At 43.0% G+C, this 25,971-nt stretch overlaps 1 protein-coding gene across 1 annotated transcript in view; it reads right to left on the bottom strand.

Annotated features, from left to right (window-relative positions):
* LOC124622226 overlaps positions 1 to 25,600 on the bottom strand; it is a 71,153-nt gene extending 45,553 nt beyond the window's left edge. The window contains exon 1 of the mRNA XM_047147879.1: positions 25,571 to 25,600. Coding sequence (XP_047003835.1) covers positions 25,571 to 25,582 — 12 coding nt within the window. The 5' untranslated portion in view covers positions 25,583 to 25,600. The remainder of the gene's footprint in view (positions 1 to 25,570) is intronic.
* Between the last annotated feature and the right edge of the window lie 371 nt (positions 25,601 to 25,971).

Raw genomic sequence — 25,971 nt, 5'->3', positions numbered from 1 at the left:
CACTTAATCGTCAAGTTAATATATCATACTTTATAATTTCCCAGGGTTAAAATGATCCTTTCTAATTGGTTTTGAAGTTAACTATAGGGTTTTATTACTTAAATAACATGAGTGAGCTGTATCAATTTAAATACAGGGAACTAACTTATGCATCCGCCGTGGGAATTCCCGACTTATAACCATGGCACGTCTTGAACAATAATTTTTACATATTCAAATTTACTTAATTCTTAATTAATGCACTTACAAAGTTGAGACTGGAGTCATTTTACGAAGAAAATATAGGTAGCAAAAGTATCAAAACAGATCTCGGAATTATACAGTAGTTTGGTCCCAATTGGCACTTAAAGTCATACAGGCTGCAGATTACAAGTCTTAATATCTATTTAATTAATAGACTTTAGGTTAATTTAAACACTTTGCTGGAATCAGTAAAATTTAGGCTTTCTTTTGGATGCAGTCTTCTAGCTGAATTCGATCTATTAGCTCACTCAAATTTTATTTAATATGTATTGCACAATATATGTCATTGTTCATAACTGTTAATATGATGCATTTCCAATAAAACTAATTAGCTCATTACTTTCAGAATGGACATTAGAATGTACTGAAATAATAGATTTTACAAGGGGAATTTTATTTAAACTATTTCTGAATTCTGTACGATGAGGCTGAACGTCACAGAATCTGTAGTCGGAATCTGAGTAGTGAAAATGAAAAAAAATACAAGTTCATTGCTTAACTAAGTTACTAAAGCAGTGTAAAACCAAAACAGGATATCAGTGGGCAACCCTGCTTCATTACAAAGTGAGTGGAAGAGGGGATGACCCACTGTGTCATCTATTAGGGTTTCTTTCCATTCCATTCATGTACGGAGCACAGGAAGAATGATTGTTTGAATGCCCCTCTGCATGCTGTAAATAACCTACTCTTGTTCTCACAATCCTTATGTGAGCAATATATATAAGGGGATGTAGTATATTTATAGAATTATCATTACAAGCATGTTCTTGAAGCTTTTAACAGGCTTTCTCAAGATATATGTAAACTATACGAGTTGGTCGACGTTCAGAAGCAGTCGGAAATTACCACGACTACTGACAAACGATTGACAGCTGCTGCGAATTGGTGTGTCGGAAGAACTCCCGAGAGTCGTGTACCTGTGATACCTCTACCAGAGGTACCTCTACCAGAGGTACCTCTTCTCCTGTGGATCCTGCCTCCTCTGCAGAAAGTACAGGATCTGTCATTACCTGTCCAACTGACTTTGCGTGGCTTGTACAGGGCGGACGGTGACCAAGGAGGACTCAGGCTGTCGTACCGATCCCCCTAACCGACAAGTTCGAAGTGCCGTCTTTCACTGAAACTGAGCCAGTGGGACCCACTACACCTGTTGTGGGGAAACCTGTTTTGTCCAGTGTCGGGAGGAAGCAAACGCAAAAGGGTAGGGGTCAATTAATCGTCAGCACTTTGAATGTACGGTGAATGGTGGTACCCCTCAGGGAAATGGCAGCAAGGGACGGGAAAGAACATCAGGTGCACTCAGTGCCTGGGGGGGGGGGGGGGGGGGGCCTCATTCAACATGTTGAACGGGCTGTTCCAGGAGTCATTGAAAGAATAAGTTGCAGCCAACTACAGACTGTGGCACACATTGGAACAAATGATGTCTGTCGTCTGGGCTCTGAAATCATTCTTGTGTCATTCCGACAACTGGCAGAGAAGGTTGAGAGGACCAGCATTGTGCGTGGAGTTTCAATGAAGCTCACAATTTGCAGCATTGTCCCCGGAAGTGATGGTGGCCCTTTGGTTATGAGTAGAGTGGAAGGACTGAACCAGAGAATTCAAAAGTTGTGTGACAAACTAGGCTACAACTTCCTGGACTTGCACCATAGGGTTGAGAACTGTAGGGACTCCCTAAGTAGGTCAGGCATGCACTACACATCAGAGGTAACTCACTGTGTGTGGGATTCACACAAGGGTTTCTCAGGTTAGGCGACTCTCCATCCAATCCAAATAACAATAGATGTAGGAAACCCAGAAGTATCAGTGTAAGATCGAAAGAAATGTCTCCCACAGGTGAGAGTATTGAAATCCTAATGGTTAACTGTACAATACAAGAAGAATGGGCAGCTTTGAGAGATGAAATAGTGGAGGCAGCAGAGGATCAAGTAGGTAAAAATATGAGGGCTAGCAGAAATCCTTGGGTAACTCAGCAGTTATTGAATTTAACTGATGAAAGAAGAAAATATAAAAATGCCATAAATGAAGCAGGCAAAAAGAAATACGAACATCTCAAAAATGAGATCGACAGGGAGGGCAAAATGCTTATGCAGGGATGGCTAGAGGTCAACTGTAAAGATGAGCGCAGATGGAAAACCAGCCCTAAGCAAAGAAGGAAATGCAGAAAGGTGGAAGGAGTATATTGAGGGTCTATACAAGGGTAATGTACTTGAGGGTAATATTATGGAAATGCAAGATGACGTAGATGAAAATGAAATGGGAGATATGATACGGCTGAAGAATTTGACAGAGCATTGAAAGACCTAAGTCAAAACAAGGCCTGGGAAGTAGACAACACTCCACAACACTCAGCCATGTGAGAGCCTGTCATGGCAAAACTCTTCCATCTGGTGAGAAAGATGTACGAGGCAGGTGAAATACCCTTAGACTTCAAGAAGAATACAATAATTTCAATCCCAAAGAAAGCAGGTGTTGATAGATGTGAAAATTACCAAACTATTGGTTTAATACGTCACGGTTGCAAAATACTAACACGAATTTTTTGCAGACGAATGGAAGAACTGGTAGAAGCTGAGTCACCGAAGATCAATTTGGATTCTGTAGAAATGTTGAAAAATGTGAGGCAATGCTGGCCCTACAACTTGGAAGATGGGTTAAGGAAAGGCAAACCTATGTTTCTAGCATTTGAAAACTCAGAAAAAGCTTTTGACAATGTTGACTGGAATAATCTTGTTCAAATACTGAAGGTAGCAGGTGTTATTTACAGGGAGCGAAAAACTATTTACAACTTGTACAGAAACCAGATTGCAATTATAAGAGTCAAAGGGCATGAAAGGGAAGCAGCAGTTGAGAAGGGAGTGAGACAGGGTTGTAGCCTATCCCTGATATTATTCAATCTGTATATTGAGCAAGCAGTAAAGGAAACAAAAGAAAATTTGGAGAAAGAATTAAAATTTATGGAGAAGAAATAAAACCTTTGAGGTTTGCCGATGACTTTGTAATTCTCTCAAAGACAGCAAAGGACCTGGAAGAGCAGCTGAACAGAATGGACAATGTCTTGAAAGAAGGAAATGAGATTAATGTTGTAAGGGATCTGTGATCCCACGAACACAGATACTAGTATCCGACGCCCAGGTCAATAGTAGACAGGAGTCGATTGTCGAGCACTGCAGGAGGCAGTGAGAGGAGTGTCGAGTGAGCGGCAGTACTGAGAAGATGGGCAAGAAGGGTGGTCGAGCCGAGTATGGTGTCAATGGCGGATGTGCCGAATGAGGAGTAAATTGTAAATTCACGGAAGTGTAACAAATGAGCGCGTCCCCATTATCGTTGTGGGGTTGACCCTCATCAATACCGATTTGTGAGTGATATAAAACCGAAAGTGACAAGTGCCGAATTTTGTGTTTCGCATGAACCGCGTCTGCCAGTAACGACCATCGATTGCAGTGAGGATTGTTGTGAATGTTAACCATCATCATTGTGTGTGACAAAGTACTTAAAAATCAGCAACCAATAACAGATATAACCGTAATTAAGCGTGTAAGGCGAAGGTAGCCACTGCCTCAGAATTTGCACGCAGGTTGCAGGCTGAACTGTCTATTTGTAGCATCGTACCCAGGGTCGATCGTGGTCCTCCGGTTTGGAGCAGAGTGGAAGATCTAAACCAGAGGCTCAGACGACTCTGTGGCAGTATCGGATGCAAATTTCACGACCTCCACTATCGGGTGCAGAATTTTAAGGTTCCCATTAATAGGTCAGGCGTGCACTAAAGTGCGCATCATTTACGACGGCGGGCAAGTTTAGGTTCTTTCTGCGCATCTGACGTCACAAAACACAGTCAGCCGATGAACAGAGAACGACGTTGCCAGAACTCGACTGCAGTGCAGAGCACGGACGAGTGTCTTAAGTTTTAGAAACGTTCAGTCATAAATAAAGTAATCGAACAAAAGCAAAGTCTTGATAGCAGACTTTTTTTTATAGAAAGTTTGGAAAAAGCATTCTTTATACCAACTGCTTCATATTATATTAATTAATTAAGCCAAACAAGCAATAAGCCTCCTAATTCAGGTGATAGCAAGGAAAGGTGTTTCTATCATTCTCACGAACCGCTTTTTTGCAATAAAGAAAAGCGGTAATACCAACAGTGTTTGTCGGTATTTTGCTTGATATTTTAGAGTACTCCAGGACTTTTGTTAAACGGAATGCGGGGAGCACGTCTCTTAGCAGCGAAAGGGTTAGTGCGGCCGTGGTGGCTTTACTTCATAAACTGCGCGCTCCCGCCTAAACGTAAGTTGGCGCTGCTTCTCTTGGCGTGTACGTCATTTGCAACTGGCAACGCAGCAATCTCCCGCATCTGGGCGGGCATGCGCAAGCCGCCAAGATAAAAGAATTGAACTATAAATGCAGGATGCGGCTACTACAGTAGTGGAGTACGTGTGGTGTGCACACGGAGCTGTTTCAGGTTAGAGAACTCCTCCCTTGGGAGCAAAGATGATTTGCATGTCAAATCAACCACAGCAACCACGGAGATTCTTGGTCCTCGCAGATCAGAGATAGAAAGATTAATATGATTTTAGTAAACTGCAGGAGCATCCCAGGAAAGGTCCAAGAATTATAATCGCTTACTGAAGGTGGCATTGCACAGTTAGTATTGGGAACAGAAAGCTGGTTGAAACCAGACATCAGTGACAATGAAATCCTAAGTTCAGACTGGAATGTTTATCCTAGGGATAGGTTAGTCGCCAATGGTGGCAGCGTGCATATTGCAGTAAAAAATTCGATAATATCTAGTGAGGTTACCACGGACTCCGAATGTGAATTAATCTGGGTGAAATTGAGTATCAAATAACGGTCAACAATGGTTATCCAATGCTTTCATAGACCACCTGGGTCAGGATCTGTAGTTGTAGAATGCTTCGGACAGAACTTGCACAATATCATTAGTAATTTTTCTGATTGTGCCGCTGTAATAGGGGGTGACTTCAACTTGCCAGGTATAGATTGGAAGTGTTATGCCATCAAAAGTGGTGCCAGAGACAGAGAATCATGAGCCATTGTCCTGGATGTCTTGCCCTAAAATTACTTTGAGTAGATAGTTAGAGAACCAACTCGAGAGGATAACGTTTTAGACCTCCTGGCAACAAACATACCTGAACTTATAAAATCAGTTAACGCAGAGAAAGGTATCAGTAATCACAAGGCTGTGACAGAATCTATGATGACGGGTCCTACAAGGAATGTTAAGAAAGGTAGGAAGACATATTTGCTCAGCAAGGGTGACAGGATATAAATTTCAGAATATCTCAGCAGTTAGTATCAAATATTCGGTGATGAGGACAAAGATGTGGAGAACAAATGGAAAAAATTCAAAGGCATCGTTCAATATGCCCTACACAAGTATGTTATGAGTAATGTTTTAAGAGATGGAAAAGATCCACCATAGTGTAATAGTCATGTTAGAAAAGCACTACATAAACAAAGAGCACTTCAACTCAGATTCAAGAGAAGTAAAAACCTAGGTGACAAACAAAAGCTGAACAAAGCAAAAATGAGTGTAAGGAGAGCAATGAGAGAAGCGTTCAATGATTTTGAAAGTAAGACATTGTCAACAAATCTGAGAAAAAACCCTAAGAGAGGCTGTGTCGCCTGGCCACCAAGAGCTGTTGCACAATGATTTGAATCACGGATCCAGTTATATGGCTCCCTCCGTGTATAGCAATTTTACGACTATGACGTGTGGGGCCTGAAGATGGCATCAATGTAATGCCGAAACTGATAGCACATAGAATTTCATAAAATAAAATAAACTTCTACAATACATACGGCTGTTGGTAAATTATCGCATCAGGAAGTTCATGCCAGCGTCCATAATGGATCAACGAAGACTACGAGATTTTGGTTGTATGTAAAATCAGTAAGTGGGTCAAAATCATTTATTCATTCTCTTGGTGACCACACTGGCACCAAAATGGAAGATAACAAAGAGAAGGCCAAAATACTGAATTCGGTCTTCTGAAGTTGCTTCACCGTGGACTTTCAACCATCGTACGAACATCGAAGTGGCAGATATTGAGATAACTGATCACGGAACTGAAAAGCAGCTACAATAGCTTAATAGTGGAAAGGTTTGAGACCCAGATGAGATACCTATAAGATTCTATAAAGATTATGCAAAAGAACTTGCTCCCCTTCTAGCAGTAATTTATTGCAGATCGCTTGAGCAATGAAAAATACCTAACAACTGGAAAAAAGGCAGGTCATTCCCGTTTTTAAGAAAGGCCGTAAGACAGATCCAGACAGTTACAGACGTATATCATTGATGTCAATCTGTTGTAGAATTATGGAACATGTTTTATGCTCAAGAATTATGACATTTTTGGAAAATGAACATCTCCTTTATAAAAATCAACATGGATTCCACAAATAGGAATCCTGTGAAACTCAGCCCACTCTATTCCTCCATGAGATCCACAGCACAGTGGACAATGGTGCTCAGGTTGACGCCGTGTTCCTTGATTTCAGTAAGGCATTTGACACCGTCCCTCATTGCCATTTAATGAAAAAAATATGTGGTTACGGAGTATCACAGCAGACCTGCAATTGGATTCAAGACATTCTTGCAGACAGAACTCAACATGTTGCTCTTAATGGAACTAAATCGACAGGTGTAAAGGTAATATTCGGGGTACCACAGGGAAGTGTGATAGGACCGTTGCTGTTAACAATATACATAAATGATTTAGAAGAAAGCATCGGATGCTCTTTAAGGCTATTCGCAGATGACACAGTTGTCTATACCAAAGTAGCAACATCAGAAGATAATAAGAATTTGCAGAACAACCTGTAGAGAATTGATGAATGGAACAGACTCTGGCAGTTGACCCTGAACATAAATAAATGTAACATATTGCGCATACATAGAAAAAGAAATCCACTACTGTACAGCTACACTATTGATGACAAACATATTGAGACAGTGTCTGCCATAAAATATCCAAGTGTAACTATCCAGAGTGACCTTAAGTGGAATGACCATATAAAACAGATACTGGGAAAAGCAGACACAAGACTCAGATTCATCGGAAGAATCTTAAGGAAATATAACTCATTCACAAAAGAAGTGGCTTATAAGGCACTTGTTCATCTGATTCTTGAGTATTGTTCATCTATCTGGGATCCCTATCAGGTAGAACTGGTAGAGAAGATAAAGAAGATCCAACAAAGAGCAGCACATTTCATCACGGGATCTTTTAGCTGGCGAGAGAGCATTACAGAGATGTTATACAAACTCCACTGGTAGATGTTACAACAGAGGCATTGTGCATCACGGAGAGATTTCCTATTGAAATTTCAGGACAGCACTTTTCAGGAGGAGTCCGACAACATATTACTTCGCCCCGACATACATCCCGTGTATTAACCACGAGGAGAAAATTCAAGAAATTAGAGCCAATACAGAGACTTACTGACAATCAATCTTCCCACACACTATTCAGGAGTGGAACAGGGTTGCAGGGTCAAAAAGTGGTAGTGAAAGTACCCTCCACCACACATCATTAGGTGGCTTGCAGAGTATGATGTAGATGTAGATGAAAGGGTGAAATGCTTAACTCAATTTTCAAATGTTCCTTTACAAAGGAAAACCCAGGAGAATTGCTCCAATTTAATCCTCAAACCACTGGAAAGATGAATTAAATAAGTGTTAGTGTCAATGGTACTGAGAAACAGCTGAAATTGTTAAAACTAAACAAAGCTCCAGGGCCCAATGGAGTTCCTGTCAGATTCTCTGCTGAATTTGCAGCCAAGTTAACCCCTCTCCTCACTACAATCTATCGTAGATCCTCGAACAAAAAGCCGTGCCGAATTTTTGAAAAAATGGCACAGGTCACACTCATCTACAAGAAGCGTTGTAGAAGTGATGCACGGTTTTTAAAAAAATTGATCATGTGAAAATCCCAATTTGCACTTTTCTCACATGTCATACTGAAAGCTTTGGATCAAGGCAACCAGGTAGACGCAGTGTTTCTCGATTTCCAAAAAGCATTTGTCTTAGTACTGCAATGTCAAAAGTTTGATCATATGGGTATCAAATGAAATTTGTGACTGGGTTGAAGACTTTTTGGTAGGGAGAGTGCAGCCTGTTATCTCGGATGGAGAGCCATCATCAGATGTAGAAGTAACTTTGGCTGTGCACCAGGGACCATTGCTGTTCATGTTGTATATTAATGACTTGTAGGCAATATGAATAGTAAAACCAGTCTTTTTGCAGATGATTCAGCTATCTATAATGAAGTACTAATTGAGAGAAACCGCATAAATATTCAGTCAGATCTTGATAAGATTTCAACATGATGCAGAGTATGGCAACTGGCTCTAAATGTTCAGAAATGTAAAATTTTGCACTTCACAAAATGAAAAAAATGTAGTAACCTATGACTAAAATACCAATGAGTCACTGCTGGAATCAGCCATCTCTACAACCAGGTGCTTGTATATGCTTTGTAGGTACATGAAATGGAATAATCACATAGGTTCAGTCATGGATAAAGCACGTAGTAGACTTCAGTTTATTGGTAGAATCTAGGGAAGTGCTATCAGTTTACAACAGAGATTGTTTACAAATCACTCGTGTGACCTATCCTAAAATATTGCTCCAGTGGGTAGGAGCCGTACCAGATAGGACTGACAGGGGATATTAATGTATACAGAGAAGGGGAACACTAATGGTCACAGGTTTTTTTAATCTGTGGGAGACTGTCACAAAGATACTGAAGGAACTGAACCAGAAGACTCTTGGAGATAAATGTAAACTATCCCAACAAACTCTGTTAATGATCCCTCAAGAGCTGGCTTTAGATAATTACTCTAGGAATGTACTACAACTCCCTACGTATTGCTCACAGAGGTGGCGCGATGGTACGATTAGAATAATTACTGCACACACAGAGGCATTTAAACAATCATTCTTCCCATGCTCCATACACGAATGTCACAGGAAGAAACCCCAGTAACTGGTAAAACAGGACATACTCTCCGCTGTGTAGCTCACCGTGGTTTGCAGAGTATAGATGCAGATGTAGATGTAGATGAGTCTGTCAATTCAGTATCCGCAGTATATCTGTGACACTCTCTCACGGGTCAGACAAGCCTGTGATCATTTGGGCTGCCTTTCTTTCTATCCTCTGAATATTCCCTATCAGTCTTGTCTGGTATGGGTCTCACACACCTGAGCATTATTCTAGAATGGATTGCAGAAGTGTTTTGCAAGCAATCTCTTTTGTGCACTCATTCTATTTTCTTAGTGTTCTACCAATGAACCAAAGTCTGCCACCTGTTTACCTATGGCAGAGGCTACAAAACAGTTCAGTTCAATTTCCCTACAAATTCTTACATCCAGAGATTTGTATGAGTTGCCTAGTTTGATGCAGCTGTCTGCCTCTTCATCTCTGAATAACCACTCAGCCTACACTTGTTTGAATGTCTTTCCTTCTTTCCTGTAATTAAGTTCTGGTCTGCCTCTAAAATATGTAGTCTTACTAACATTCCCTGCCCAAATGACATCAGGCAAACATTCATAATTTTATACTTCACAGCATTTACGTTAGCTTCATCTCAATACATTTGGCAGTGGCCTTGCCATAGTGGTAACATCTGTTCCCACCAGATTACCGAAGTTAAGCACTGTCGGGCCGGGCTAGCACTCGGACAGGTCACCATCCGAACTGCCGACCGCTGTCGGCAAACGGGGTGCCCTCGGCCCTCGCGAGGCAAACTGAGGAGCTACTCAATCGAGAAGTGGCAGCTCCGGTCTCTTAAACGTACGTACGGCCGGGAGAGCAGTGTGCTGACCACGTCCCCCTCTGTATCCGGTGACACCTGTGGGCTGAGGACGGCACGGCAGCCGGTCGGTACCGTTGTGCCTTCACGGCCTGTTCGGGCGTAGTTTAGTTTAGTTTCTTTTCGATACATTTACTCAAATGTTTTCTCATTCTCCATTTCGTGTGGAGTTTACAATACTGACAGTGTGGTATCATCTTTCTCATCTGATGCAACACCAGGCACCACGATTTTTTAGCTGACAGTCAGCAAAGGTGAGAACACGGCAGCTGTATAGTCAATAAAAAAAAGGTGACGGCTCTGTAACTGTACCGTGTAATTTATATTAAGAAAATGTTCAGTTATTGCCTATTGCCAGTAGAATTATTTTCCACCTGTTCATCATAGGAAATGATTTGTGAATGTATAATGTAGATTCATAGTGAGTAGTGAGAGGAATTATCACAATTATCACAATTCACAATATCACATTATCTGTAGTGAGAGGAATTATTCACAATTTAAAAAAATTTGCAACTGGGTATTTTTATTTATTTTGCACAGAGTTTGGGAAGTTATATGGAAAAGAAGCATTAAAGACCCATTTAGCCCAAATGGAAGATTGCAATTAGAAACTCAGAGAATGTAATAAGCCTTTTATTACAGCAATGAGTGGTAGTTGTCTTTGACTTAAAAATAAGAACAAATTATTTTACTAAATCCAAGAAAACTGATCTACTAATAGTTTTCTACACTGAGGTGGGTAAACAAAAGAAGGAAGTATTACAACAAAACTATTATATTATTGCGATGAAATGGAGATTTATTATGGTGTACAGAGTTTCCTCATATTCCTTCAAAGTCCGCTTCATATAGCAGGCACCAGTAACTGAAAAGTATTTTGAACTTCAGTCCAAGTAAAGCATTATAATCAAATATACTTCCCTTCACCACCAAATTAATTACTCCTCAATGCCGCAGATTGTGCTGTATCGAGCTACTCCTTCCTTTAGCCATATTGTGCCAGGGAGTTATTTTCCCCCCAATTTATTTATTTATTTATTATCATCCCAATGATCACACTTGTGATATAGGATTTGTCAGGATACATTTCAACAACTATATAATATCTTAACAAAATGTTTTTCTATGCTGAATTCATATGAATCTATCTTATGTTTAATACAATATACAACTAATAAGTGTTTTTATAACATAATTTCTTATGTGCTTAACAGACCTATTCCTTGATGTTGTGATTTCATTTGTCACATTTATGATATCATATATTCTTATACAGTTGAGCAGAGCTATTCACTTATCCTGTAGTGACATTTGTCAAGCATGTGGTTCTTTATATTCTAATACAGTTGAGCCTAGAAATTCACTTACACTGTATCAACATTTGTCAAGCATGTGACTCTTTATAACAGTTTTAAATTTATCTTCATTTTCCAGCTCTTTGATATGTTTTGGTAGTGCATTAAAAAAGTTTGATGCCTTGATTACAAACATGTTTCTGACTTCGGGTCCTTGTTACAGCTTGTAAGGGGAGATCTTTACATTGCTGTGTATCGTAATTATGATAGTCTGTATTGGTTTTAATTTTGTCCTGATTTCTTTTGATCATCAACAGAAATTTCAGAATGTATAATTATGGAATTGTTAAAATTTTCAATGCTTTAAAAAGGGGCCTACAATGTGTTTGAGGTGGGCTCTGGCTCATTATCCGAATAGCGCATTTTTGCAATTTGAAAGTCTCATTTAGACGACAATTTATTTTTTCCCAGAATACTATCCCATAGGACACAATGGACTGAAAATAGCCAAAATATACTAATCTGGTACAGTCATTACTACAAACTCTTGAAATTATTCTACGTACAAAACATGCTGAATTTAGTTTTAGTGCTAAGCTCACCAAATGGTCCTTCCAGTTTATCTTCTCATCACTGTGCATACCGAGGAATTTTGCACACTGTACTCAAGTTGTTTGTCCTCCATGGTGGCATTTAGGTCATCATGTTCACTTATTTTTCCATATTGCACATAATTAGTTTTTTTTTTCATTCACTGTTAGCTTGTTTGCACTAAACCATTTTTGTATATCTTGTAAGACATGGTCCACAGCACTGTGCAATGACTGCTTCATATCACTAACTATTAAACGTATCATCAGCAAATAACACGATTCTAGCTTTTCTCTCTGACACCCGGATATCACTAATGTAAATGAGGAATAGCAAAGGGCCTAATACACTTCCTTGGGGTACTCCTACAGTGACCTCCCTTGGACCTGACCTTAGTTTAATTTTTTGGTTAATATTTGGTGCTGTAATTTCAACTACCTGCCTCCTCTTTTCCAGATACGACTCAAACCACTTTTTTACCGGTCCTCTAATACCTATAGCTTCACGTTTTTCCAAAAGTATGCTGTGGTCAACAGTGTCAAAGGTTTTTGACAGATCTAGATTTAATCCAACTACACTTTTTCCCTCTCTCAATTTACTGATTATTTCTTTTGTGTATTCCAGTACAGCTGTTTTGGTACTTCTCCCAGCTTGAAAACTGTGCTGATTACTGTTTACCAGATTGTGGATATTAAGATTAAGGTTTTACAGATACAAATGAAATATAGAGTCACACATTGAGAAAGTTGGGAGAAGTGAGACAGGTCTGTAGTTTTCTATTTTAAGCTTAATTCTCTTTTTCAACAGGGGGACGACTTTAGAAATTTTCAGTTTCTGTGGAAACACTCCCTCAGCCATTGACACGTTTGCTACGTGCACCAATGGTTTCACTATTTGATTAGCTGTTTTCTTTGCTATTATTATTGACACCTCAACTACTCCAGCTGACATCTTGGACTTGAGACTTTTAATCATTTTTAAAACTTCCTTTTCATATGTTGGGACTGCCATCATACTGCTGGGTGCCTTGGGTGCTGCTCTCCTCATCTGCTCCCCAAAATTCCTGCTTAATGTCTGGGGTGTATTTAAAAAGTAATTATTTATATAACTGGGCATGGCATATTTATCTAACATTTTATTCTCCTCATCTTTTAGAATAATTTCCTTATCTTTGATAGGTACCCCAGTTTCTTTTCTCACAATTTCCCATGCTATTTTAGTTTTATTTCTGGACTGTTTTATTTCCATGTCATTACTTATTAACTTTGCATTTGCAATTACTCTGCAGTATATTTTCCTATACGTTTTGACATATTCTATAAAATCAGTATCTGCACAGTCCCTCAACTCTGAATTGAGTTTTTTCATTTTTTCACACGATTTATTAATGCCAAGAGTCATCCGAGAACCTGACTTTATGTGTCCATTAGACTTGATTCTGGTCAGTTTCTTTGGGAAACACATATCAAAGTTCATCAGATAATTCGATGAAAATACACTATATGCCTCATCTGTACTTGTTTGTTTCATAACATCTAACCAGTTTTTCTTTTCTAAGATACTTATGAACAGACGACAGCTGTCCACAGAGAAGTTTCTTTTGTAAATATTATTTATACCTTTACCGTCGTTTGACCTTAAAGGGATTTCAATGGTGAGAGCATTGTCGTCAGACAATCCTAAATCTATGTTACCTCTATTTCACAGAGTACCTCTTTGTCAGTTACTCATCTAACCTTCAGCTTTCTTCTGTAGCACCATATTTCAAAAGGATCTGTTTTACTGTTGTCTGAATTGCTTATCAATCACGTTCCAATTACATACAAGTGTAGACTCCACACAAGTGCCTTCAGGAAAGGTCTCCTAACATAAACGTAAACACCGCTCACGGATTAGGCCTCAGGCCTGTTCTGGCTGGCCAACTGCTGCCTAAAAGGCACTACGAGGAGCGGTCTACGACGGTGGAACGTGTGATCGGCATGCTGACAATTGCTCCAGCCGTTGTAGCCACCAGATGAATCCTGATGATGCTGTTGCTTCTTAATTTGACCTCACAAGGGCTGAGTGAATACCGTACCATATCTCCCTATCTCAAAAGATATCTGAAGAGGTACCAGGAATTGAACCTGCGACCTCCACACTGAAGGCAGCAACATTAATCGTTTGGTTGCAGAGGTGGACTTTCTGACACTTAAGTTTGAATTTGATGTTAACAGAGTCCTCTTTTTCAGAAATGCTTTTCTTGTTATTGATAACCTGCATTTTATACATCCTCTCTAATTCAGCAATTATGTTATTTTGCTACTCAGATAACATAACTCCTCCACTACTTTTAGTGTCCAATTTCCCAATCTAATTCTCTCGCCACAGCCCGTTTTAATTCGACTATATTCTGCTACCCTGTCTTGCTTTTGTCGACATTCGTCTAATATCCTCCTTTCGAGACATTATCCGTTCTGTTCACCTACTCTTCCGAGCCCTCTCCCGACACTAACAGAAATTACAGAGTCATCAGGAAACCTCAAGCTTTTAATTTCTTCTTCCTGAACTTTAATTCCATTTTCAAATTTATTCCCAGTTTCCTTTACTGCTCGCTCAGTGAACAGACTGAACGACACCTGGTTTAGGCTACAACCCCATCTTCCTCGCTTTGCAGCACTGCTTCCTTTTCGTCGGATCCGCACGTGGCGGGTGTCATGGAATAGCGGGTGCTTAGACAGAGAGCAGATACGATTAGAAGTATGCACAATCACAGTGGCACTGCTGTTTACGTAAATTCGTACAGCATGTCCAAGAGATTCCATTAGACAGAGCCTAATCATTATAAATGATCAAAATACAGAAATGCCACTATAACCTTCACTCATAGACTACTAGTTGGCTCATTGCAGTGTCTTCTTATCCAGTTCAGCAGTGGTGCTACATACGTGTATGACCAGAGATGTGGCTTCAAGACGGCAGCGGATGCGTTCTGCCTGGCACGGTATCGATACTGTACGGCACTGCAACTTTCGTGCCCTTAAACTCTTACATCTGCAGTCTACTTTCTGTACGTGCCATAAATATCCTTTCACTCCCCGTATTTTATGCCAGCTAACTTCAGGGGCAGTATTGCCCTGTGTGTTTCTACATTTCTCTGGAACCCAAACTGACCTTCCTCCAGGCCAGCTTCTACTAGTTTTCCCGTACCTCTGTAAGCATGATGGCGTGTCAATAAATAAGTTGCAAAACAGGCTAGAGACAATAAAAATCGAAGTAACTTCCTGAAATTTGTTTCACTTTGCTACATATTCACACTGTACATTCAGACACTTATCCCACCTTTTTACAAGCCTTCAATAACTGGCAGCAAAGAAGTCTTCCGAGGGTAAGTTGGGACCGTAGGGCAACTGTTCAAAGCATTCCCAATTAAATATCGGTAACAGGTCCCGTATTTGTCTTTCTGTACGAGGGCAGGCACTGTCATCTAGAGGAATCACTACATTTGTGGTGAATGGTGTGTCAAGAGTTCCCACACACTGGTGCAGTATGACACGGCATTCGGTGCCTCACCGTGAGGCCGGAATTTCACCAGTACAGCCCTCACGTGTCCCAAAACGTGGTGAGCAGAATCTTGCAGGCTGATGGAATGGCCTTCAGTGTTTTTATTGTCGAGGAGGTAGAATGCTTCCGTTCCGTGGATGGTCGTTTGGTCTCTGGTTGAAAGTGGTGAATCCAAAACTTGACCCCTGCAACAATTTGTGCCACTAAATCCTCTCCTTCCCTCCTTCCTTCCCCAGAGCATCGAATGAGGTGCTGTTGAGAAAAGCCCATTATATTCATTTTGTGCTCCTCAGTCACCATGCTAGGCAACCACTGTGCACAAACTTTATGAAACTTCAGCTGCTCACCCATTATAGTGTAAGCTGTTTGACACGAACAGCCTACAGCACGTGCTACGTCACTGATCACCACATACCACTCGTTACGAATTATCTGCTCCACACACTGCTTCTCGGTTTCAGTTGCAACCACTGCAGGACAGCAAGCACGCTCCCAATCTCTGACGCTTTGCCTTCCCTTTATAAACTCCTGATCCGAGTGAACGCAGATTTCTGTGATAAACAGTTGTCAACATACACGGGACCCATTTCACGATACACTTCCCCTGTGAACAGCCCTTCCACCCACAAGAAATGCACGACCACATACTATTCTACTCGTGTACACTTCCCTGCAGCCTCTAAATGTGTACACGTGCCACTATCTGCTGGCAAAGTATGTATGCGCGATTTAAACACAGTATAAGGTAAACTGATATTTGTGACTTATTCGTTGACTTGTCCTCACAGTGTCAGTATTTTGCAACAATGGTTTAGTAAACCGTTGGTCCAGTAGAATACACAACCGTAAGTACAGCAACTGCCTTCTCTGGAATTGGAATCGTGACACCCTCCTTGAACTCGGAGAGTATTTTGCCTGTTTCATACACCTTACGAGGTCTGTTGAAATAATTCTAGAACTTTGTCCAAAAAATTTGTCTATGCTTACCTTCTATTTCTACACGCTCTCTTTCGAAATACTCTCCACCACAATTGATAACACCGCTCGCAATGTCGTTTCTACATGTGGAAGCAGTCCTGGTACGCCTCTAGACGGATTACGCAAAACGCTGTTTTAAAATCTTCTTTTACATCGTCTATCATTGCAGATCTTCGTCCTTTCAAAAGGGATTTCAACTTCGAAAATAAAAAAAGTCCACAGAGGCCAGGTGTGGAGAGTACGGAGCATCAGGCAGCACAGTCATTTCATTTTTTGTGCTACAGTCGTGCAGCAACAGGGAGAGATGTGTGGACGCGTTATCGCGAAGCGAGAGCCGTGAACTGTCTCGCCACTTTTCAGGCTGTTTCCTTCTCACATTTTATTGGGCTTCGTAACACGTCCCAATCCTACCATCGGTTAACAGTTTGTCCCTGTGGAACAAATTCGTGATGAAGATGAACTAATCATTCAAAGTCAAAGAAAACTGTCCGCGTCGCTTTGACATTTGATCTGACCTGATGAGCTAGTTTTGGTGTCGGAGAATCCTTCCTGATCCATTGTGAAGATTGAACCTGAGTCTCAGCATCATAACTGTAGACCCACATCTCATCACCCGTTATGATACTCTTAAGGACCATCTCATTCTCATTTGTGCGATGCGAGAGCCCTTCACAGGTTGCATGGCGAAGATCTTTCTGGTCTCAACTCACGAGCTGTGGGACGAATTTGCTGGCAACACATAGCACTCCAATATGCTGTGTCAAGATTTCATGACACGGTCCAATTGAAATGTTACATTCTTCCGAAATCTCTCGGACAGTCAGTCTGTGACTGGATCGCACAATTTTGTCGATGTTACCGACACGAGTGTCGGTGGTAGACGTCGGAGGGTGTCCCGAATGAGGGTCATCTCTAACTTCTGTCCAGCCATTTTTAAACTGTGTCAGCCATTTGTAACACAGAGTACGACTTAATCACTCATCACCGTAGGCTTCCTGCATCGTTTGGAGTGTCTCTGCAGATTTTCTTGAGTTTCGTGCACAATTTAATGCAGATGCATTGCTCCTCTAGCTCTTCCATCTCGAAATTCACAAACTGTGCAACACAACATTCTACTAAATGCAGCACTCAACAATAACTAACAGAAATACAACAATGAAACACATTAAACATAAGCATACGCAGATGCCAACCACATTTCACTCTAAATTACAAATGTTCTGGAATATTTTGAACAGACCTTGTACACACACAATGGAATAGTTCTGTCATGGCTAACTCTCCCAAGGATCTCAATAATTCTGAGGGAATGTCATTTTCTCTAGGGGCCTTATTTCAACCTTCAGTGCTCCAACAAATGCTTCTCGCACAATAAGATCCCCCGTCTCATTTTCATTTACGTCATCATCCCTTTGCTTTCAAGTTGATTTCCATTGTAAAGTCCTTCTACACACTCCTTCCACCGTTCAGCTTTCTATTCTTTGCGTAGTACTGGCGAGCCACTTGAGCTCTTTATATTTGTACAGCTGTTTCTCTTTTCTCCGAAAGTCATTTTAATGCTCCTCTACATGGCATCTATCTTTCCCCACAGTAATGTGTGCTCCTGTAGCCTTGCATTCATCCATTAGCCATTCCTGCTTAGCAATTTTGCACTTTCTGTACAACTGACACACACACACACACACACACACACACACACACACACACACACACACACACACACACACACACACACACACACACACACACACTAAGAACCACAAGGGCCTCAAGCAAACCATCATCAAACCGAATATCAGAGAAGCCAGTGAGATAGCTTTTCGTGACTGTTCATACATACAATGTGGATCTAGAGCACAGACAAACGTGACACAGCCTAAGATTGATGGATGTCAGAAGCATAAATAAATGCTACAGTCTCAATCAATGATGATACGCTTTGGCCTCTTATGGTTCTCAGTGGCTCATATAATTTATGGTTGTATAATTTTATCAAGCAGTGTAATATAATTAACACAAATTTCCTTATGTCTCTCAGTAATTCACATACATTTGTAAATTGATTAAACATGTCCTATTTTTTATGTGTAATTTATGCAGTATACTCCTGATTACATGTTCACATGCAAAATTAAATAATTAAATACAAGTACATTCTAAATTATTGAAAATTAGATAAAAATTTAAGAATTTTTTAAATTAAGGAACTTAGTACTGTAGAGCAGTACAGGTCATTGTCCTAGGAAGTATTATTATTGATGCTGAAATTTATTGACTGCACGGTACTATGAAATATCAAAAATCAGGTTGTTCTGCAAAATAAAATTTCGTCACAAACACTGACTGTCTATCCTAGCATTTACCCCATCATAAGGCACTACTATTTAACACGATTTGGCAGATTTTGTTTTTATTTTAAATTTGAGGCCAGATACCCTTCCTGGTGCCACAGTCACCAGTTAACGTCAGGGAGGAGAGCTGTGGCTGCCACACGACTATGGAACGTGTAAACTTTGTCCTTTGTGTAACCGTATATTACAGATATTTGTACCGAGTGGAGATTGGGGACCAGCCCAGCATTTCCCTACACGAGTGCAGGAAACCGCCTAAAAGCCACACTCGGGCTGACCGAAGTACCAGACCACCGGTTCCCAACCCCTCACGGGACTCGCCACTCTTCGTCGGGTCCGTGCTCGGCTACCGTGAGGCCGCTGCCTTTGCAGCACGGTTTCCCTTCGGTGCTGCACGTATATCCTCACACTGTTCTATTTCTTCTCCCTCGGGGAACGTGTCCGGAATGTTTCTGGAAAGGTGTTTTGCATTTTCAGTGGCCAATATCAGAACAGTCTCTGCACTGTTTTTCATTTCTTTTTTCTTTCCTTGTTCCCCTTCTCCTATCCTTCCTCCGTTTCGGCGTTCGAGGTCCTCCTTTTTTCTTCTTCCTCCCCTCGTAGAGGCCGGGCCTGAGGAGAGATGATTGCCCGAGCTGCTAGCTTCTCAAATTGCCAATTGGAACGTCTTTTAGGTGTTCGTGAGGTGCAATCTGAAGTGTGAACAATTGTCTGAGGCAAGTGTGTCCCCTTCTGACGTGTGCCCCCCAGTAGTAAGGAGCACGCCGTCGGAGATGCCGAAAATCATTGGGGATTTTCTCGCAACGAGCCAATCGTCTTCACCTTCAACGTCTACAAAACATAAACGGAATGAGGCCAATGATTCAAAAGACCCTCCCAGCTGCACCACGGTTCCACGTGGTTTCACATATTGAAGACGGTCAGTCACTACGCTAAATCCGTATATTACCTGGAAAGGTGTCGATGCAACTGCTGGCCCTGTGAACTCCTGCTCTCATTTACACAATGTCACTTTGCTTTCAAAGGCTACTTCTGACTCGCAGGCGCGACACTATTCGCAGCTCCGCTCCTTCGCGGCTATCCCGTCGGTGTCGAGGCCCGCCGAATGCGGAATTCTTCCTGCGGTGTTATTTACACTACACCGCTCGACGGTCTGACTGAGGCAGAAATCCGAACATACCTCTCCGATCGGAGTGCCATCGCAGTCTATCGTGTGATGAAAAAGGTAGATGCCTCCTCAGTGCCCGCACGCACTCTGTTTCTCACTTTTGACAGAGTGGTTCTTCCGTCAAAGATCAAAGCAGGTGATGAAGTTATCACAGTCAGACTGTATATTCCAAACCCGACGCACTGCTACCGGTGTCACCGTTACGACCACACCTGAGAGTCCTGTCGACTCCCGGCCAGATGTGTAACCTGCGGTAGTGACGCTCACGAGGGCGAGTGCCCACCTCCTTCTCCCTGCTGCAATGACAGCGCTGACGACCGTGCCAAATCCTCCCGCGATTATCCCGCGTATCTCGACGAGTCGGCTGTCCGGGAGATATGAGTGAAGGAAAAACTGCATTACCCGGCTGCTCGTAAGTTGTCGGCTACTCGTAAACCCCACGTCCTACCGCCTGGCACCTACAGTATCGTTCTCGCTCTACGGAGGAACCGGCCGTGCAGACGTCCAACCTAATATTTAGCACCGCGATTGTGAAATTGCTCGGTGTCCCGGTAGCGTCCCCGTCTCCTCCTCCAGCTGTGCGACAAACTTTCGCCTCCCAGGGTTAAGCCACCTGCTACACAACCGGCAGGCATAAAGGACAGAAGGAACACTCCTACAAAGACTTTGTACATCCCTCCAGCCAGCCGACATCAGAGTCTTCCTCTGCCAACCGGAAAGGCTCCGAGAAGTGGAACGGAGGCGGCCGGTCTCCCCTGTGACGCTGTCGCCACGTGATACCCTCACCTGGCCGAAGTCTGTGTCGCCGGTGTGCACTCTCGGCTGTTTTTCTGCCCTGGAATACGCAGGCCAACAGACGGAGAATGCCGACACTCCTGTAGACTTCACGGAGTGGGATGTTCCCGCTTCCGTGTCCCGTAGTGACAGGTATACGTAGGCCGGCACTTGGCAGCCGCCGAGGTGACACCCCTCCGTGTTTTCCTCGTCGTGACTCTCCTCCGGTGGAACGTTTGCGTTCTTCGATCCGACGACGACAATTTATGGGTGGTCTTAGAATCACAGTGTCCACTCGTCCTCTGCCTCCGGGAAAACAATATTGCATCCTCACGACCACTTTGAGCTCTCGCATTTCTTTCCAGTCTGTTTTGACCTCCTCCCCCTCGTGGAGGAGCCTTGTAGCTCGTACGGGATGATGTTTACAGTCGATCCACCTCTCCGATTACCCATCTCCAAGCTGTTGCAGTTTGCCTTTTCTTTCCTCACTTGACCTTTTCCTTCTGTACCATTTATGTCCCTCCGTCATTTGATATCGCCGGGGCAGACTTTCTAGAGTTTATTGGGCAGCTACCTCACCCCATTCTGCTGCTCAGTGACTTTAATGTGCATCAGCCCCTTTGGGGTTCTACCAGAATGTGTCGGAGAGGTGACCTCTCGGCTGACCTTCTCAATCAAATTAACCTCCTCTGCCTTAATGTAGGAGCACCCATGTTCCTTTCAGACTTCACGCACACCTATTCCCATTTGGAGCTATCCTTCTTCACTGACTAGCTCGCCCACTGTCTGAGGCGTACGTTCTCTGACACGTAATCGAGTGACCGTTTTTCCCGTGTAATATCCATTTGCTGACTCCTATCCCATCTACGTGCACACCCAAATGGCAGCTTACTAAGTCTGACTGGAGGCTCTACTCCTCTCTGGTGACCTTCGACAAACATTGTGCTGACCAGGTAGAGTATCTTACAGATGTTATCATTACTGTGACACAACATTCCATTCCTTACACTTTCTCTTCACCACGCTGCGGCCCCCGGTCCCTCGGTGGACCGAGGCGTGCCGCGACGCAATTTGTGTGTGGACACGTGCTCTCTGCATTTTTAACCGTAATCCTACAATGGCAAACTGCATTCATTGTAAACAGTTGTGTGCACAGTGTCATCACCTTCTTCAGGACAGCAAACAATCTAGTTCGGTTTCATTCATTAGCTCTTTTAACATTCCATCCCTCGCCCACCATGTGGGCCAATCTCTGACAGATCTCTGGGATTTTCGGTCCTGACAGTAGCAGACAATGTCACAGTGGACCCTACTGCTATCTCCGACACCTTGGGCTGCCATTTTCCTGCCTTCTCATCCGTCGGAAATGAGTGGAGGAGGCTCGGGCAGGGCAAGCACTTTCTGCTTAACATGTACGACCGCATCTGGGCAGAGGGCACATTTCCCACAACGGCTCTCGATCTTCCACCATAATCGAGTCCGTCAACACGAGGTGGCGAAGATGAGGTAGCCGAGGAGGTGGAAACGTGGGTTCAACTATGCCAAGACTGCTCGGTAGCTACAACAGGAAAACACAATTAATTAGCAGGAGTACAAAATAAGAAAGAAGTTATTACTTAACTTTGCTGCAGTCCACGATCAGTTGGTCATCAATTATAGAAGGTGCGACTAGACTAAGCGTCTGTAGAATGACATAATATACATGTCAAAAATCGTGCAGTGATGACTTAATGTCTTGTAATCTCAAATGTCGAATCCGGTGAATTTGAAGACTAACTTGGAATGAAGCAACAAAGACTCGATGGCAGCAATACTGAGCTGCAGATGATGACTAACGTCGGCACTGGCTGACCACTGAGCGCGGCTACGAACTGTGGACTGGCACAACTGCATTACTGTCCTGCTGCACACGAAATGGCCCAGCAGTGCCTCGTGGCAAGCGTAAGTACTGTGACTGGCTGTGTACTCTTTGGCTAACACAGCCATTCTTCTGTTCCATTTATTGAGAGAATCACATCCGGCGGATCGGTGTCTCAGGCGGTGGTGTGGTCGTATGACTGATGACATCACATCCCCGATTCTGGCATGAAGCCACTGTCATACCCATATCTAAGGCCAGTAAGGACAAACACCTCCCTTCTAGCTACTGCCCCATTTCTCTCACCAGCTGTGTTTGCAAGGTGACGGAACATATGATTCTCGCAATTTACTAAACATTGCACACTGTGGATTTAGTTGCTGTCGACCATCTCTTCATTTTGTCCACCCATCTCACGAACGGTTTGCTGCGGAACTCCCAGATTGTGGCCATGTTTTTCGATTTGGAGAAAGCCTACGACCACTGCTGGAGGACCGGTATCCTCTGTCCTCTCTACAGGTGGGGCTTCGGTAGCCGCATATCCCATTTCCTTCAGGAATTTTTAAAAGACCGAGTTTTCAAAGTACGTGAGGGTTCTGCCTTGTCAGACACCTTTATCCGGGAAAACAGTGTGCCTCAAGGTTCCATCCCAAGTGTCGTCCTCTTCGCTATCGCCATTAGTCCCATAATAGCCTGACTCCCACTGGACATCTTTGGCTCCCTTTTTTTCGACGATTTTGCATCTATTCCAGTTCTCCACTGACTCGGCTCATCGAGCAGCATCTTCAGCGATGTCTCGATCGTCTCTACTTGTAGAGCACGGACAGTGGCTTTTGTTCTTCTGTTGACAAAACTGTTTGTACATATTTCTTGTGGCGCAACCGGTTTCTTCCGCCATCTTTGCACCTCAGACCTGTACCTCTTCAGTTTGTTGAAACTATGAAATTCTTGGGTCTCACGCTCGATAGGAAACTTTCTCGGTCCTCTCACGTGTCTTACCTAACAGCCCACTGTATGCAGTCCCTCAATGTTGTACGTGTCCTCAGTGGTACTTCCTGGGGAGCAGATCGAACCACCCTCCACTGTTTGTACCGGTCCCTTTTCCATTCAAAACTAGACTAGGGGTGTTTCGTTTTTGCATCTGCACATCTGTCCCTCTTATCCTGTTTCAATACTATTCACCACTGTAGTATCTGTTTGGTCACTGGCACCTATTCACTGGACCAGCTGAGAGTCTGTATGCTGAAGCTGCCAAACTACCGCTATCCTACTTTCTCCTCAGCAGGTAAGCACACCGTTTGTCTGCCGTGCAGGCCACCCACCCTATGCCTCCTTCTTCAATGACTCCTTTGATCGCCAGCATGGGGCACGTCCCTTTTCTCTGTTACCTCCCGGAGTTCACTTTCGGCTCTTCCTCCGACAGCTTAACTTCACAATACCTGCCACTTTCCTGACGCGTGTGAACCCTTCACCAGCTCGACTTCACGCAGCGGCCCGTGTTCGCCTCAGCCTCCATTCGCTTCCTAAAGTCACTACCTCCAGCCTTGCTCTATCACCTTCAGTTTCACGACCTTCACACGGAAATTCACAATAGTACCTTTGCATATACTGACAGCTCTCGAACTGACCGTGATGTCAGGGGTGCCTTCGTCATTGGCACCGACATTCTACATTTCTGACACGGGTGCGTACGACCCTGCACCCTGAAACAAAAACAGAAGACCTGGTCATTAATCTGCTGCACAGAGCTGATCCGTGTCTGGTTTCCCTCACTGTCATCCGAGGTAGCACGCTGCAGCTAAGCTGTACGAGAAGCTGCTTCCTCGACAAGACTAATTACACTCTACCGTAATGATAAAAAATTACAGCTGAGAACATGACATCTGTCTTCAGAGTGAGACTCCAGATGAGGAGAGAAGCCAGTATCAAGTAGTATCTGTCCCAGACAGCAACAGGCATCACACAACAGAGCTTGGCACAGGCTCCTCCATCATCTGGGGTCTCAGTCTGAAGTCAGTTTAATGACTGAAACCAATTACTGACACCAGATATAAAACAAATTTGTGATCCCGGTTGCTACTTTTTATTATTCTATTAACCGTGATTGCCGAGTTTGGTCATTGCATCAAAAATTCTCACACTACAGAAATAAGCAAATTGTCAATTGCATCTTAATCAATTTCACCCAAATTTGGAAGACATGCTGCTTGCTGTATCACATTCAGCACTATGGCAGTTAGAACTTCCTAGCTTCCACAGGAGTGGTTATATGGGCACAAAAGGGTTTCCTACCACTGACATGTAGGCTGCCCTGCATGACTGGCATGTCATGTGAGTAGTATCTGCACGACTTGCAGTGGCACAGCTGAGCAAGGTGGGGTGGGGGCACAGGAGAGACTGACGGTGAGAAAGGGAGGAGGAGGAAGCTGAGAGAGAAAAGGGGAGGAAGAGATGGGCAGAGAGAGAGAGAGTAGGGAAGAGGTGGGAGTAGGGAAGAGGTGGGAGGATGAGGGAGACAGGGAGAGGAAGAAGTGGACACAGCGAGCGAGAGGAGGACGTGTGTGTAAAATATGTGTCAAAAGTGTATGTGACCGAAGCCACAGGGAAAAGGCTAGTTAACGATAATACGAGAAATGTAACCTACAATATAATTTTAACAGGTAACTGTAGTCCAAAACTAAATTAAAAAATGAAAAAAAAGAAACATACCATGTATAAACTCTAAGAGTGATCTCAAAGCAAGATGAGAGGTCCCACATTGCTACATTTTGAATCACGTGCACTTTCTGTTTCTCAGAAGCACACGTATCTTTTAACCCGTCCAATCCCTCACTATAAAGTACAGAAAACAGGAATTGTCCATCTGGTTAAAAACAGTACTCGCACAAGTGGGCCCTCATTTATATCTCACACTATAGCTGAAGGTTCAACTTACCGAGTAGTTCATCTTCTGACAGCCGTGAAGCTGCAAAGTTCCTGCAGATCTTACGTAAGATGCGAGCTCTGGTACCGCGCATCATCGTAAGTGTCCGGAGTTGTGGCATCATACCGGCTGTCCGTAAGACCTCTCTGTCCGTCTTCTCACACCTGCAGTGGGCGCACTCGGAGCAGGTGACACCGCAGCAGCTCCTCCCATTCTGTGCCCTGCAGTGTGAGAGGCGCACAATGAGAAACACATAATGATCGAATTCTTATACTTTGACGTAAGTTTCGTGTGTAAAACTACTCTCGTTAACTGTGTAGTCCATTTATAGTGAATTAATCCACAAGATCTTGAAAGCAGCAAATACTGGTGCCCAGGTTGACGTTCCTCGACTTTTGGAAGATGTCTGACAG

The sequence above is a fragment of the Schistocerca americana genome, chromosome 7, assembly GCF_021461395.2.
Source record: "Schistocerca americana isolate TAMUIC-IGC-003095 chromosome 7, iqSchAmer2.1, whole genome shotgun sequence".
NCBI classification, from domain to species: Eukaryota; Metazoa; Arthropoda; class Insecta; order Orthoptera; family Acrididae; genus Schistocerca; species Schistocerca americana.
The sequence above is the reverse complement of the archived record's forward strand: the minus strand, read 5'-3'. Positions and strand labels throughout refer to the sequence as shown.